The sequence below is a fragment of the Phocoena phocoena genome, chromosome 11 (assembly GCF_963924675.1).
Source record: "Phocoena phocoena chromosome 11, mPhoPho1.1, whole genome shotgun sequence".
NCBI lineage: Eukaryota > Metazoa > Chordata > Mammalia > Artiodactyla > Phocoenidae > Phocoena > Phocoena phocoena.
The window spans coordinates 15,535,995-15,551,494 of NC_089229.1; the positions used below are offsets into that span (position 1 = coordinate 15,535,995).

The 15,500-nt window shown below is 37.7% G+C and overlaps 1 protein-coding gene across 1 annotated transcript; it reads right to left on the reverse strand.

Moving 5' to 3' along the window:
- Positions 1-1,380: 1,380 nt before the first annotated feature.
- On the reverse strand, positions 1,381-15,270 carry TMEM263 (transmembrane protein 263). The gene is made up of 3 exons (XM_065888072.1): positions 15,103-15,270; positions 5,531-5,600; positions 1,381-2,526 (listed from the first exon to the last, which is right to left on the reverse strand). Exons 2-3 carry the CDS (start codon positions 5,592-5,594, stop codon positions 2,240-2,242), a joined length of 351 nt encoding a protein of 116 aa, XP_065744144.1. The 5' UTR covers positions 5,595-5,600; positions 15,103-15,270; the 3' UTR covers positions 1,381-2,239.
- Between the last annotated feature and the right edge of the window lie 230 nt (positions 15,271-15,500).

The following is a 15,500-nucleotide window of genomic DNA, read 5'->3' on the forward strand; positions in this document are numbered from 1 at the left end:
TGAAGTCTATATTTAGAAATTCAGGTACAAAGCACAGCAGAGCCGATGAAGATAAGAAGATAATTTAGAAATATAAGCTAGCAATGAAGCAATAATTTCTTTCAAATAGCAGGAAACAAATTCTCCAATACCATTACTTAGATCATTATTTCGTGTTCATCCATTAATTTTGGTTTTTTTTTTTTTAAATCCCCTTGCTAATTATGACATTTGACCAGATATACCAACAAATATACCTTTAATCATACTGGATGAAATAAACAATTTAATTTTTGATTAACTCCCTAATGACTTTCCAGTGTTGTATATGGTAGAAAGGTTCAAGAACCTTTGTGGATTTACTTCAATCTCTGCTGGTATTTATGAAAGCTTTTAAAAGCTAAGTTTTGTTCTTACCCATTTGTTGATCCACATTATTAATGTAAAACTCTTAGTGGGTTGCAAACAAACACTTAAGCTTTGGGTGTTGGAGTGATCTAAGTTCTCAGGAATGCTGTTTTGACTTACTCCAGAGCATCACCTCCTTTCTTCCCCTTGCTTGTTAAAAAGAAAAAAAAAGTCTGCAGAATGGTGGCAAATTTCCAAACTTAAGTGAAGGAAAATTAAGATTTTTCAGGCTGGGATTAAACCCTTGGTTAAGAGAAATGCCACTTTTAAAATTTTTATGAAACTGAACATGAAACAAAAAAAGGATGAATTCGGGCTTCCCTGGTGGTGCAGTGGTTGGGAGTCCGCCTGCCGATGCAGGGGACACGGGTTCGTGCCCTGGTCCGGGAAGATCCCACATGCCGCAGAGCGGCTTGATTCGTGAGCCATGGCCGCTGAGCCTGCGTGTCCCGAGCCTGCGCGTCCGGAGCCTGTGCTCTGCAACAGGAGAGGCCGCGGCAGTGAGAGGCCCGCGTACCGCAAAAAAAAAAAGATGAATTCCAGCTAAGTCATATTCTTTTAGAATGAATGAGACATGATGAGACGTTAATGAGACACAACACACTTATCATCCGTAACCAAAAAATTCAATTTCCTGCCTAAAGTTGACTTGGAAAATGGTACAAAGTTTACAGCTGCTTTAAAGGAGTGTAAGATGACATTTTAAAAGCCTGTCAAACAGAAAGCAGTTACATATATTTTACATTCAAAACTAATCTATGGAGCCCATTCCGTTCAATTTAAGAGTCAGCCCCCACACATCTGTGGCTGCTTTCACTGTGTTTTTTGAAAGGGGTACTGCTAGTAATTTAAGCCATCCTGGAGACAAAATAGGTATGAAGAATTTTTTATATCTTGGATGCTTTAGGTAATTCTTAAGAACTTAAAATGATTTATGTTTTCCTCCTTAATATGAAACTCTTTTATTAACACAGCTTCTGACCAGCAAAGAAATGTTCCTTAGGCACTGTGAGGTTTATTAATGATGGAGCATGAACCCAGGTTGAAGTGTACAATTTGGTTATAACTACTGACAGTTATCAAACACTATCCTAATCTGCTGAGAGCAAGAAATGCCTTTATGTCACTAATCCTGAGATTCTTGAGGGAAAACTAATTTCACAAACAACTTTTGAAAGAATCCATATATAATAATAATCCTAAGAACTGCACATATTCAGGGTATTAGAAAAGATGTTTTCTTTTGTAAGGCATCAATGATTAAATTAATATAATGCCTATCTAACAAAAGATGGTTAATACTCATAAAACCATGAATCTTTTCTTTTAAACTTCTCTAGTTTCTGCTACTTTTACCATCTTAAATAAGAAAAGAATGCCTCTTTGTCTAATCAACTATGGTTATTAAAAAAGCTAAGACATCTGAAACTATTAGGCACATCAAAGGTACATTTATGTAGGTCAAGGTTCCCTTCTTAAGGGGCAGATGAGTTACCTGGCACATTATACATATGGAACTGTAAAGATCATCCACTAAATTCAACTTTCACATTTTTAGTTAAACTGAAAGACTTATGTAGTAAATATTCAAATATACCTTATCTTTAGTTACAACTGAATAAGTGTAACATTTTACCAGATAAAAAGCTGGAATTTAAGTATGAGACACCTTCATACACTGTGCTAGTATTGGTCTCTTCCTTTTAGACAAAAGCCAGTCAGTCATCAATACTTTCAACACAGCAGTTAGAAGATAAACGTCCAAAACAGGTGACTTGGTTGTAGTCTGTAATTTAGCAATTCAATGCCACTGGCATCATAATGCTGTGGAGAGCAAGTGTATCTCCATATTTTAGTCAGATTTGTCTTTCTTCTTTCCTGTTAAGGGCACTTTGTTTACAACAGCAGAACCAACAGCTGTAACACCTCCAGCCACAGCAGACACGCCCCCTTTCACCAGCCCTATTCCCATGGAAGGTACAGTTGTAACAGCTGTTTTGGTCACCTCCAGACTCTTTCCACCAATCCAAGCCACACCACCAATGGTGGCACCAACGGCTCCTTTTGTAACACTGAAGATACCCCCAGTCACACGGGACAGCATGCCTGGTTGCTGCTGTGGGTGATCTTTCATTGAACCTAATAAGAGAAAATATCGTAAGACAGTCAAATGTAAGTCTTTATAAGAACAGTACAAATCACTGAGTAACCTTCCTAACAACCAGCAGATTGTACTGAAAAGGTCAACCACATAAATACGTATCTGATCAAGACATCAAGAGCTCTTCCCTCAAGGGTATAGTTGTACATGTTTTTAAAACATCTTGGTCCAATGCTAAGTCTTAGTATCTATGAGAAGAAATCCTTTAGACACTAGACAACTTTCATAAAATGGAAGACTATTTTAAATGTCTCCTTGATTTATAGTTTTACTGCTTTTAATAAAAACATCTTTATTTTATATCCTAAAAGGAGCATGAAAAAATAAAAAGATATATATATTTAGCCCTTATTTCCTTGATAGAATTCAATCAGTCATCACTGAAACAACCTTCTTCATTTAAAGCACTGGTTCTCAGGTATGGTCTGGAACCCTTGAGTATCCCCAGGACCACTTCGGGGTAAAAACTGCTTTCATAATAATATTAACATGTCATTTGTCTTTCACTTTCATTCTGTCACCAGTCTAAAACAGAATTTTCCAGAAGCTAAATGATGGGCAGTAACACAACAGACTAAACACAGAAGACTAAACTGAGAATCTAGCTCTCTTCTATTAATCCAAATATTAAAGAGATTTGCAAAAATTTTAAAACCATGTCAGAAATTCTCTGGTGGTCCAGTGGTTAGGACTCTGCACTTTCACTGCCAAGGGCCTGGATTTGATCTCTGATCGGGAAACTAAGATCCCACAAGCCACACGGTATGGCCACAAACAAACAAATCACCCTGCTCACAATTTTTTTTTTGTTTTGGAAAATAGTTTCATATTTTTCAAAAAATATGTTAATATGTAATGGGCCTACTGAGTTCTTTTCATAATAAAATACTTAATTTCTGTTTTTATTGTTAATATGGCAAATATCAACAAAGACATAAGCTCTTTGGAATCCTCAATTTTTTTTAAAGTAGAAAGCATCCTGAGACAAAATAATTTGAGAACCACTAACTTAAATATACTTGGGTTTCTATTCTATGTGTTCCTTAATAATGTATTTAAAGAGCTAATATTATATGTAAAAATAGGAAAATTATTCATCACTTAAAATCCTGTTACCTACATATAATCTTTTTTGTAACATGGAGAAACCACAGCTATGGTTAATACTTCCACTGCCTCAGTAATTTTTATAAAAGAGAGTATGTGATTTAAGTATCTAGTTTGTAAAAGCTCTTCATATACTCCCAGAAAAGGTAACATCAGTATGAGATATTCAGATTTATTGTCACGAGTCTTTTCTCTTTGGTTTCTTTGTTTAATAGAGGCACTCAAACTGGCATGTAACCCCAAACTCCAACATAAAATGACTAGCAGGAAGATTTCATAAAAATTTGCTTCTGCCAGCCTCAAACACACACAGACCTTTTCTCCTTCATAATCTAATGACTCAGGCGGTGACAACACATAAGCAATAGTGTTTTTATTTTTTTAAACTTCATGAAAAAATACTTGGTAACTATACAGTTCAGGCTATAACCACTAAAAAGGTATAATCTCACACAAGAAAGGTAAATTCTTGGGTACGTAAGTTCAACTAAGACACCCAAAGCTACTATAACCTAGCAGAATGTGGTTATCAGAGAAGGTAACATTAGAAAACCAACAATATTTGAAAGAGAAAAAAAATCTGAAAATTGAGTTTCTTTAAATACACAGACACAAATTTACCTTGAGTAAGATTTTCTTTTCACTGTTTGGAGATTTTACATCCTTTCACAGGAAGAAAGTCTCATTGATTAGTCAAAATAGCTCACTGATGAAGATATAGCAATGGCTAAATTTATAAAACCAACTGTTTAATTGAAACTGAGTAATAAACATAGTTAATATAAAAATTTTTAAATAGCTGAAATAAAAGGCTTAAGACATAGATAAGCATTTGAATATATTAATTATAAAATTATGATGGAAAGGATTACATAAGTGGTCATTCTTTTGTAATCAAGGTTAGTAACACTAGGAAAAGGGGAAAATCTTGATTTGAGGATAAAACAGATAACTACCTCATGCTGAATACCTCATTAGTATTATCCTGCTATGCCAAATTTGGTGTACATGCATTTAATGAAGGCAATTTTTCTTAGTGAAATCAGATACATACTAATGCTGTTGATCTCTTAATTACAGTGTACTCTTTTTTAAAAATTACAGTGTACTCTTAATTACCACCATATAAATTATCCACTTTGCAGACTACTTTTAACAGGTTGCCAATATAAAGACATCCCTGAGGCTGTTCTCTTAACAATCATGCTCCTGGACAGCCTTTATCGCTTTCCTGACTTCTTTCTCATAAGTCCTTCCTAACTTTCTCACTGAGCCCTAACTTTTCTTTTCAAAACTCTAGACTACTAGTCCTTAAAAATAAAGGGAGAAAATAAAGAAAACAGCTACTCTGTTTCTGTACATAGTGAGGACATGCATGTGTGCATTTAGTGTTTCCAAAGATTTTTGAAGGTAAGAATAAAATGATTCCTGATGTCACAATTTTCACACCAAAAAATAAATTAAGCAGACACTAAAACCATGTATTAAAAAAGGAAGAGTTACCCATTATAATGTAATGAATAGCAGGAGTTTAACAACAAATCTCAAGTGCCTCTTGAAGTGAGTTTTCATATGCATGACATAACCTAGTCCATCCTTCCTCTGCACCTCACCCAACTCTTTACAAGTGAAAGGATACTCGTGAAATGGTCTTAAAAGAGTAGCAGAAAAATATTGATAGACCTTATATAAAAGTTACATTATGTCCCCATTTACCAATATCTATGCTTTCTTATTAAAAGCTAAAAATGTTTAAGTATTTTTGGAACACATTTACTGACAAGGAAAACAGGTTATGTTAAAGTTAATGAAAACAATCAGAAGTTTAATTCACTAGGATTTTTTTCATTCTTAGTATCACAGATACATACTTACCTTCTGGTGGTTCATCACTAAGGTATGATGGGATTTCTTGTTGATTTTTATCTGTCTGATTCATGATCTCCTAAAAAACACACACATTTCATTTTAATTTCAACATCTGAGACTACCTCGTTTTATATGCTTGATCAAGACTTAATCAACTTTATTCAGATAAACAACATTTTACTTATTTTTTTTTATTTTGGCTGAGCCGCACAACCGGGGATTGAACCCTGGGCCACAGCAGTGAAAGTGCAGGATCGTAATTACTAGACCACCAGCAAATCCCTGATAAACAACATTTTTAAAACAACCATAACAAGACTACTTCACCTTGTCTGTCTTCTACTTTGTGGTGTTTGAGAAATACTTTCAATTATACTAGCGTACAACATAAATCTTAAATCAAGCAAAGATTGGCAGGCATGGTACAAGCTTTCCTATGTTGTTACTGCTGCTTCAACTGAAATTGAAAATTACCAACTGAAAGAAAGTTGGAAGGTGGGGGTTAGCAGACAAAAATTTTAAGTGCCTCCTCCTACGGAATTTATTTCACAACAGACTCAAAGAAAAACCTATACTATGAACTAAAAAACATGTTCTATCTGAAAATTTCCTCAAAAACATGACATTCTTCTCCTATAAAGATGACAGCACCAATATGAATCACTAAGAGAAGGATTTTGATTACTTTTTTTTTTTTTTTTTCTTTCCCCCGGTACGCGGGCCTCTCCCGTCGCGGAGCAACAGGCTCCAGACGCGCAGGCTCAGCGGCCATGGCTCACAGGCGCAGCCACTCCACGGCATGTGGGATCATCCCAGACAGGGGCACGAACCCGTGTCTCCTGCATCGGCAGGCGGACTCTCAACCACTGCGCCACCAGGGAAGCCCATGATTACTTTTTAATTGTTACTTTTAGAACTCGTATGAACAGAAGTAGCAAAAGAATTCAAAATCCACTATAAAATATATATATATATATATATATATATATATATATATATATATATATATACTATAGACTACGTCTAAGTACAAGTAATAATGGAAACTAAGAAATAACATAAGCTATGTTGGGATGAAGAACACATAAACTTTCTTTTCCCAATCTCCTTACTTTCTTAAAATATTTGATTTTATATTCCATTGACTAAGTAAAGACTAAAACAAGTCAAGATTGGTCTAAAAGCTTTCTTGCTTGGCCAGAAAACTAGGGTTGTGATCCCAGTAGTCAACTAAGTATTTCTTAGTCATAAAACCATGAAGCCTAAATTACTGTATCTGTACCTATATAATACAACAGATTTTAAAGGATATTGTAAAATCCTGCCATCTGCAAAACAACATGGATGAACCTTGAGGACATTATGCTAAGTGAAATAAGTCAGACATAGAAAGACAAATACTATATTATGTCACTTATATATATGGAATCTAAAAAGGCCAAGCTCATAGAAAGGTGGTTGCACGGGGCCGGGGGTGTGGGGTAGGGGAAATAAGACGTTGGCCAAAGGGTACAAGCTTCCTGTTACAAGAGGAATAAGTTCTGAGGACCTAATGCACAGTATGATGACTGTAGTTAAAACTACTGTATTGTATACTTGAAAGTTGCTACAAGTAGATCTTAAAATGTTCTCACCATAACAACAAGAGTAATTATATGAGTTGAAGGATGTGTTAACTAACCTTAATCTGGTAAACATTCTGCAATATATATGTGTATCAAACCATTACATTATACACCTTAAACTTACACAATGCTGTATGTCAATTATATCTCAATAAAGCTGGGGAAAAAAAGAATATTGTGAAAACTACCAATGTACTTTAATACGCTGATTAAAAATTTATTGAGTACCTACTAAGGGTCATGTTTTAGGTGCACAGGATATAGCTGTGATCAATACAGACCAAAAAAATCTCTGCCATCATGAACATTCTATATTGGCTAGTGGGGAAGACAATAAATACATATTCAAAGAATATACTGTTTATCAGATGGTGTTAAATGTTATGGAGAAAAAGGCATGAAGGGGAAGAGGATGTGATATTTTAAATGGGAGAGTCTGTGAAGGCCTCATTGTGGTGACATCCCAAAGGAGGTTAAGGATATAAGATATCCTTTCTGCCTTGAGGGCTCTTGGGTCAAGAGCCCTCAAGACAGAAAAAACAGTAAATGCAAAGGTCCTGAGGTAGGAGCTTACTACAGACAAGAAGGAACAGCCAGAAAAATGTGGCAGGGGCTGCAGCAAAAGGCAGTAGAAGAAGAGGTCAAAGAGTGAGGTCTGGATGACATAGGCCCATACAGGCCATCGTGGCAATTAGCTTTTTAACTCTGAGATGGGGAGCCAGTGAAAGGCACTGACCAGAGGGGTAATGTGTTCTGATTTACACTTTTTAAAGATCATTCTGGCTGTGTGGGGAGAACAAGCAATCAGAAAGCAAGAACAGAGACAGAAGGACCAATTGGGAGACTTAATGTTTTCAAGGCTCACATGTATTGCAACGTTTATCAGAACTAAATTTAAGTGGTCAAAGAAGGGTCAGGGAAGTTCCCCTTTCCTTTATGACTCCTACTGCTTTCAGCACCAGATGATCAGATAAAAAGTCATGCATATTTCCTTCTATATTTCAATAATTCAGGCAAAAAACACTGGTGGCAAATGAGGGTGGCAGAGGTAGCAGTGTGAGAAGTGGGATTTTTCAAAGGTAATTTAACTTCATGTAATTCAACTTGAAACATCTTTAAAACCTAAACCCTGTGTAACATGGGACCTCACTGCACCCCACAGCATCCAGCAGCATACGTCCTGTGCTTAAATAAGTATCTTTTAGTTGCTCTAGTGAAAACCCTGACTCAGACCACTGATCAAGAGCACCTAATCTTATGCTGGTCTGGTTTGTCAATTTAGCATTATCATCCCATATACAGTTAAGATTTTAAAAGTGACAGTAAAGATATGTAATCTCTGACAATAAAAACCCCAAAACCTGAGAGTATCAGCTGATGCATTACTGGGAGAAAGAGTTCCTGATTGATTTGCCTTAATTTTAAAACTCCCTTAAGCCAGAAATTAAATTAATTAAATTTATTTCCATTCATATTTATATTTCTTTAATTTATCATCATGGTAAGATCATGAGAAATTATACAGCGTAGTGTTTAAAGTTCTGGAATCAGAGAGCCTGCAGCTGAATCCCAACTTGACTATAAACTATATGGCTGAGGACAAATAACTTCATCAGATCCTTGCTGTTCAAGAAATAGAAATTAAAGATATTCTAGCCCTAACTCTAAGATGGGAATACTATTTAACAATTCAAAACAAAACATGCAGAAGCTCCTGGCAGAATGGCCAGAAGTGTGTGTGTCCCTTCCTGAAGAATAACTATTTTGGAGTCACTTTCTTCCCCATTGGACTGTTAATTCCAAAAGGAGAGACACTTTGTCTACCTTACTCAGCACTGTGATCCCAGTATCTGTATACCAAGAGATCATCTGGCTGATCAACTAATCAATAGATATCACAGTATTCTGTACAGAAATATAGGGATACTATATACACACATACATCTTACATATTTTAGCTGGAGTTTTAAAACAGGTGTGCTAGTAACTGCATACATTTTAAAACTGCTTTTCTGTATATATCCCACAAATCTCTACCAAAAGTCTTAACCTTTTCCTAATACAGAATCCCTTTTTTTAAAAAAATAATTTTTCCACATATATCTATCTTGTAATTTAAAAAAGAAAAAGACCATCATTTTAAAAGAGTAGAGCTGCGGACAACTACAAAATCTCTTAACTGGCCTCCAAGCTTCCGCCTGTGCTCTTCCTTCAGTCTAGCCATGTCATACTCTGCTTAAAACCCTCCAACTGCTTCCTATTTTGCCCAGAATAAAATCCAGAGTCCTTCCCTTTGCCTTTGAGGGCCCAACATCTAATACCCCAATAGCATCTCCTACCACTCTGCCTCTTGCTCAATCCAGCTTGACAACATAGGCTTCCTTGCTCATCTTTTCCTGAAAGGCTCTTCCCCAGTATATGTACCTGACTTGATTCCTTACTTCCTTCAGGTCTTTGTGCAAATGTCCCCTTCTCAGAGGTCTTCCCTGACCACCTTATAATAGATTAGCACCCTCCTTTCCCTATCATTTTCACCTAACACACTGCTCTATTTTCTTCATTGCTTTTATTGTCACTTGATATATATGTTTACTTTGTGTCACTCACAATTAGAATGTAAGCTCTATTGGAACAAAGCTTGGTTTTGTCACTGCTCCATTCCCAGAGCCTTAATTAATGCCTGATGTGTGAGGATACTCAAATACTTGACTTTTTGTATGAAGTAGAACATAACTTGGGTATTAATGTGAGATAAAAGGAGAATATAGGGTGTAAAATTTCTAGCATGAGAAACTAAATAGAAATGATGATGAAGACAGGACTGGAGAGGAGAAGATGGACATTTTTTTAAATGTTTATTGCGCCAAGAACACTTAACAAATAAGTGTACACAGTATTGGTGACTATCGTTCAGTGAAAGGACTTGTTCTTGAACAGCTCTTTGAGATGCCTTCAGGCCATCTACAGGAGACTTTTAGCAGGCAATTGTATTTAAAAGTGCCTGAAAGTCAGCATGAAGTCAGAGTAAGAGTTGAGGTCCTGAGAATGGTCTGAAGTGATACCTGAAGCTGCAAGGGGTGAGTGATATGATCAAGGAAAAGAGCAGTAAGAGAGCAGACCGATAAGCTTATATGGACTGTTCATGTTTAAGAGGTGAGCAAAAGAGAAGCCAGCAAAAACAAACATAATACACCTGAAGATAAATAGTCAAATGAGACAGCCTCATGGAAGGCAAGAGATGAATTTATAAGCTTCCTAAAGATGCATACAATGCAAACATTAAAATAATTTATGAAGATCAAATACTATGGATAAATGTTAATGTTGTATTTAGAGGATATAAAAGGCATGTATCATGAGATACTATTTTTTTTTAAGTGCGCATAAAAAGACTGAAAGTAAATATACCGAAGTGTTAACAAAGATTGCCACTAGGGGGTAGAAATTATACATATAGGGGGAATAGATATATAGTATTTCTACATAGAGAGAAATATATATACTTAACATCTACATTTTAATATTCTACCATAAACATGTATTGATCTTGTAATTAAAGAACAATACATATTTTTAAGTCTTAGAAATCAGTGATACTCATAAAGGATATTATTAAAGATGATACAGTTCATCTACCTAGTTACTGTAGGTAGTTATTGTTATCCTCAAATCAAGTTGATCACCTAAAAAACAATGTTCCTGAATCACAAAATGTTGACTTGAAGAAAAGATTACACAGTTTTATTCACGGTTATGTTCCCCCACCCTCCCCCAGCCAGCTCCTGACAGCACACAAAGACCTCCACTCTTACAGCTCTTTTCCCTGATTTACAGTTTGAAAATCTTATTTATACTCTTACCATTTTTTTCTTAAGTACATGTTTTGGTTGTAAGCTGACACATAGTATTTGTGTAATAAATGGGATAAAAGTATCATCTGTATCCACATTAACTTGAAGCATCATAAGATGCATACCAATAGATGGTCCAAATTTTTGGCTTAAAAAAAAAAAAGATAACTTCAAGCTAGATTCATGCTCTTCAAATGTACTTCTTTAATAGGCAGTGCTATTCCTGGGGCTTCAAGAACCACAAGAGAGACATGAATTTTACTACACAGTAATTTAAAATAGTTTTGCTTTTAAATACACACTAATTAAAAAGTTAAATGAAAAGTACCTGGGAATTTTTTAAGACAACTAGACTTTCAAGAAATTTCGTTCTTGCCTGGAGCCTCTTTAGGGTATACTCTCAGATTCACCAGCTCTCTCTTCCCTGCCCAACCACGCTCCCACCTCCCCTGAGTTTATGCCGCTCTTAAATTACATTCACAGTTACGTTTACTAGTGTTACCAAGAGTTGCAAACAGGATTATCAATAAAGTAGAAAATCTGGAGTTGTGTAGGCCAGAAGCCTGGCTACCTAGGCCAGAAGAAATGGGCTTTGAAAGCCCTAAGAGGCCACAGAGATTGATTTTTGTTTTGTATACATATATTTTAATGTTTAAGTTTCTTGTATATCACTCGTATTAACAGCAAGTATGTAGTATTCAAATTCCTACAGAACTCTTAGGGTAATAAGAATTATGCAAAAGCTCTAAGTATATGGAATATATTTTTCTGAATCCCTAATTTGATCATAAGACACCAAGTTACCTTATAAAGGTATTTTTGCTAAAATCCTTAACTATCTGTAATGCCATCTATGCTTTTTACTCAATAAACCTTTCCCAACCTCTACATACATATATGTGCCAAATTTTTAGTGATATTACCTCTTTAGGATATTATCACTTTATCACTAGGAGAAATGCTTTTTATATTACCATGCTGTTCATTATCATCATTACATTTTTTTTCTCTTAAATTAGGAATTGTGAAGACAAATATGGCCCTAATCTCCTAAAACTGGAAGAGGTAAATAATCTGCTTAGTAAAATTTTAAAGCACACACGTAAATACAAATAACAACTGACAGTAAAAGTATCAAAAAGACCATTTAAAAATGTTACCCTTAAACAACATTATTAAATTCTATGCAAACCATCTGCCCTAAACTCAACATATACTTGGGTCCCTGCTATGTGCCAGGCACCCTGATAGGCACTAAAGGTTTCAGTGTGATTAAACACACAGAGGACTACACTAAGCCAGAGTTTACAATCCAGTGGTTATATACTTTAACAGCGTTTATCAATTCAGTTGCATTCAAAAACAAAAAAAAAGTCTGCTCTATAGGAGGAACTCATAATGCACAGAAATTTCTATTAAAAAACATAGTTTCTTAAGGAAGGCAATAAAAACAGAAAACAGCCTTGAGATCAGGACAAATAATTTAACTTACTCTATGGACATAAATCAGTTTTACCATTTGGTCCTGACATGTGAACAAACCATTACAGTACCAACAAAAACTGGCCATGTTTTTTTGTAAAGAAATTATGAAATGTGCAAGAGTTCTTTGCTAAAGACTGCAATTCATCAGCAGTTCCTTTAAGCATTTTAGGCCAGGGAGAAATAATTCTTGTCCAGCTGGTAAATATATTGAGCAAGGATTTATAACAACACTATTCCCTAGAGGGTAATTTCTTCTAATAATAGAAATAAGTAAACAATGGACCCCCCCTTTTTTTAAAGGAAAACAGGTGACTCAATGTTGTTTGTGGATATCTGTAACATTTTATATATAAAGTTTTCATTAATAATAAAAACAAAATCTGAAAACAGTACTCAAGTGTGCCTATGGCAACACCCCTCTGTGTACCAAGGGAAGTTAAGAAGCACTAATACATTGTATATGAAGCCTAACTACAAAATACAATGCACAACAGTTTACCTTCAAAGCCACTTCAAAAATTTCTTATTAAACAGTAACTGCCAATTTCCCTATAAGAAAAAGACTATAAATGAATTAGCTAAATTTTTCTACATATTTTATATATAGGAACTTCACCGCATCCTCATTCCTATGTTTTAGCTTCTTTGCCAAATAACTATAAGGAGCTTCAAAAAATACATTTATACAGAGCTTTAACTCACATACACCAACAAACTGCACATATTAAAACACCAGCTTACTGTTTTTAGGCTTCTCTAGTTAACCAACTATCCTGAACAGGCTGCTTTTAAAAATGGCCCCTGCCCATTAAATCAACAGCAAGTGAACTACAAGAAATGCACTGAATGTGGCAGGAACGAAAAAGTAATCTGTCAGTAAAACTTACACCTAGTGACAAGTAACAACTGACAGTATCAAAATGACAATTTTTAAGTGTTGCCCTTAAATGAAACATTAAGGAGAATTACAATAACCTATCAAACCAAATAACCAGTACACCAGTCATTTTCACTACATTATACCTCATTAGTTCAACAGATATTTGTGTCCCTACTATGTGTCAGACACTGTGTTAGACACTGAAGTTTCAGCCTGAACGAGAATGTCAAGGCCCTACTCTGAGGGTGTTTATATATAAACCAGTAAGATACCTTCAGGAAGTAGCAAAACAACAACTACTCAATGACTAAAACAAAGAAAGGTAAAGATTTTCCTGGAGTTTAAAAGAAAAAAAAAAGCGAACCACACACAAGAACTACTTATACTTTTCTAACGATGTTCTCTAAATAAGGGCATATTTTTACTGAGCTTGCTTTCTAGTACATATATTATAACAAAGACTAAAGAAATGAAAGTGAAAAAAATCAAAATAGGATGCATGAGTTTATTAAAAGTTACTTCTTTCTTTAAAAAAACAGACATGGACACATAACACGTAGACATATACCTGTTGATGTGATATCAATATTCCTGGGGAGCCCTTTAGAGCACCCAAACCAGTGGAAGTTTTAAAGGTTAAACAACAGTATAGAACAAATAATCACAGATAGTAAATAAAGTGTTTTCATTTGGAATTAGTTCACAAGGGCAGAATAAATCAAATAAACTCTCCTCCTTCTCTAGGTGTTTCTAAACCTTTGCCGGTGGCCCCTTCCGGAGCCCCCCCTGCCCCCAACTGATCCCTTTGGGCACTAGCAAGTTTTCTTTTTTTTTTTTTTTTTTAAGCAGAGGGAGTGACGTGGCAGGAGAGGCAGAAAATGACCCTGTAGGAGCCCTGGTTAGGACTGAGCTCAGCACCTCCTCCCTCCGCTCCACGCTGTACACCCAGCAAACCCTACTCCCACAGGGTTCCAGAATTCCTATGTCTTCTAACGTACAAGAGGCGATCTGTTTAGGAGAGGGGACCTGATCCTAAGTGGGAGCCTGGGGACCAGTCTTGAGGCTGCGTGTGCATAGCAGGCACGGTTTTTATTTAGACTCGGGAGGCAGTGATGGCACTGGTGGGTGCTCCAGCAGTCCCCCAGTCACCCCCTGGCGCAGTAAGCGCCTCTCTCCACTGCTACACTTCCAAGTTCAGGTTAGGTGTGGGGGTAGGGCTACCTGGGAAGAACACTGAGACAGTCCACTGTTGAAGGATCGTGTACTTGAACCCAAGAGAGTGGTTTATCAACAAGTTAGGAGTTAGCGGGGCGGGGAAGCCCAGCACGCAGCCCCTCTGCCGCATCCCTCTCCTCTCGCAGGCTGCTGGCGCCCTCCCACCCCCATTTCCCCGGTCTGATACCCCAGGAGCTAAGAAGTCAGGCGGAAGCGTCCAAGGAGGGTCCCCAATCTCAAACCACGGCGGGTGAGTCAGAGACACGTAAAAGGGGGTAACCCGGCCAGCGAACCTCCACTCGGCCCCAACATCGTCCAGCCCCTCCCCCTTCCCCGCTAAGCAGCAACACCCCCCCCCCGCCAAAAAAAAAAAAAAAAAGGCCCCGCTCCGAGCACCCAGGCCAGGGCAGGGAGACGGTGAGGTGCAGAAGAGCTAACAGAGCTAACGGAAAAAGGCAACAGAGAAAAGGGCAGGAAGAAGCCGGGACGGCGCCCCCTACCCTCCCGGCCCGACTTACTCACCGCCGGGTCGGGGGCCGGCGCCGGGGCCGGGCGGAGGAGCGGGCAGCACCGAGGAGGGCTGAGGCGGCCTGAGCGGCGGGCACAGCCTGGGGTAACTGCGGGCTCCGGAGACGCCTCCTCTGGCAGGGGAGCCAGAAGACAAGGTTGGCGACGGTGCCTTCTGGCTGCGGACGTGGCGCCGGACGCGACCCGCCCCCTCCACCGCCTCCTCCGCTCCCGCCTCCTCCCGCGACTCGCTCTCCGACGCGCACGCGCACCCCGAGCCCCTCCCGCTCCTATCCGGCACACGCCCACCCGTTTCTCGAACTGCCCAGCCCTCCCAGCCACCCCCAGCCTGTCGCCTCCCGACGTGCGCACGCGCCAGGATCCCTCCCGCCCCGCCGGCCAACTCCCGCCCC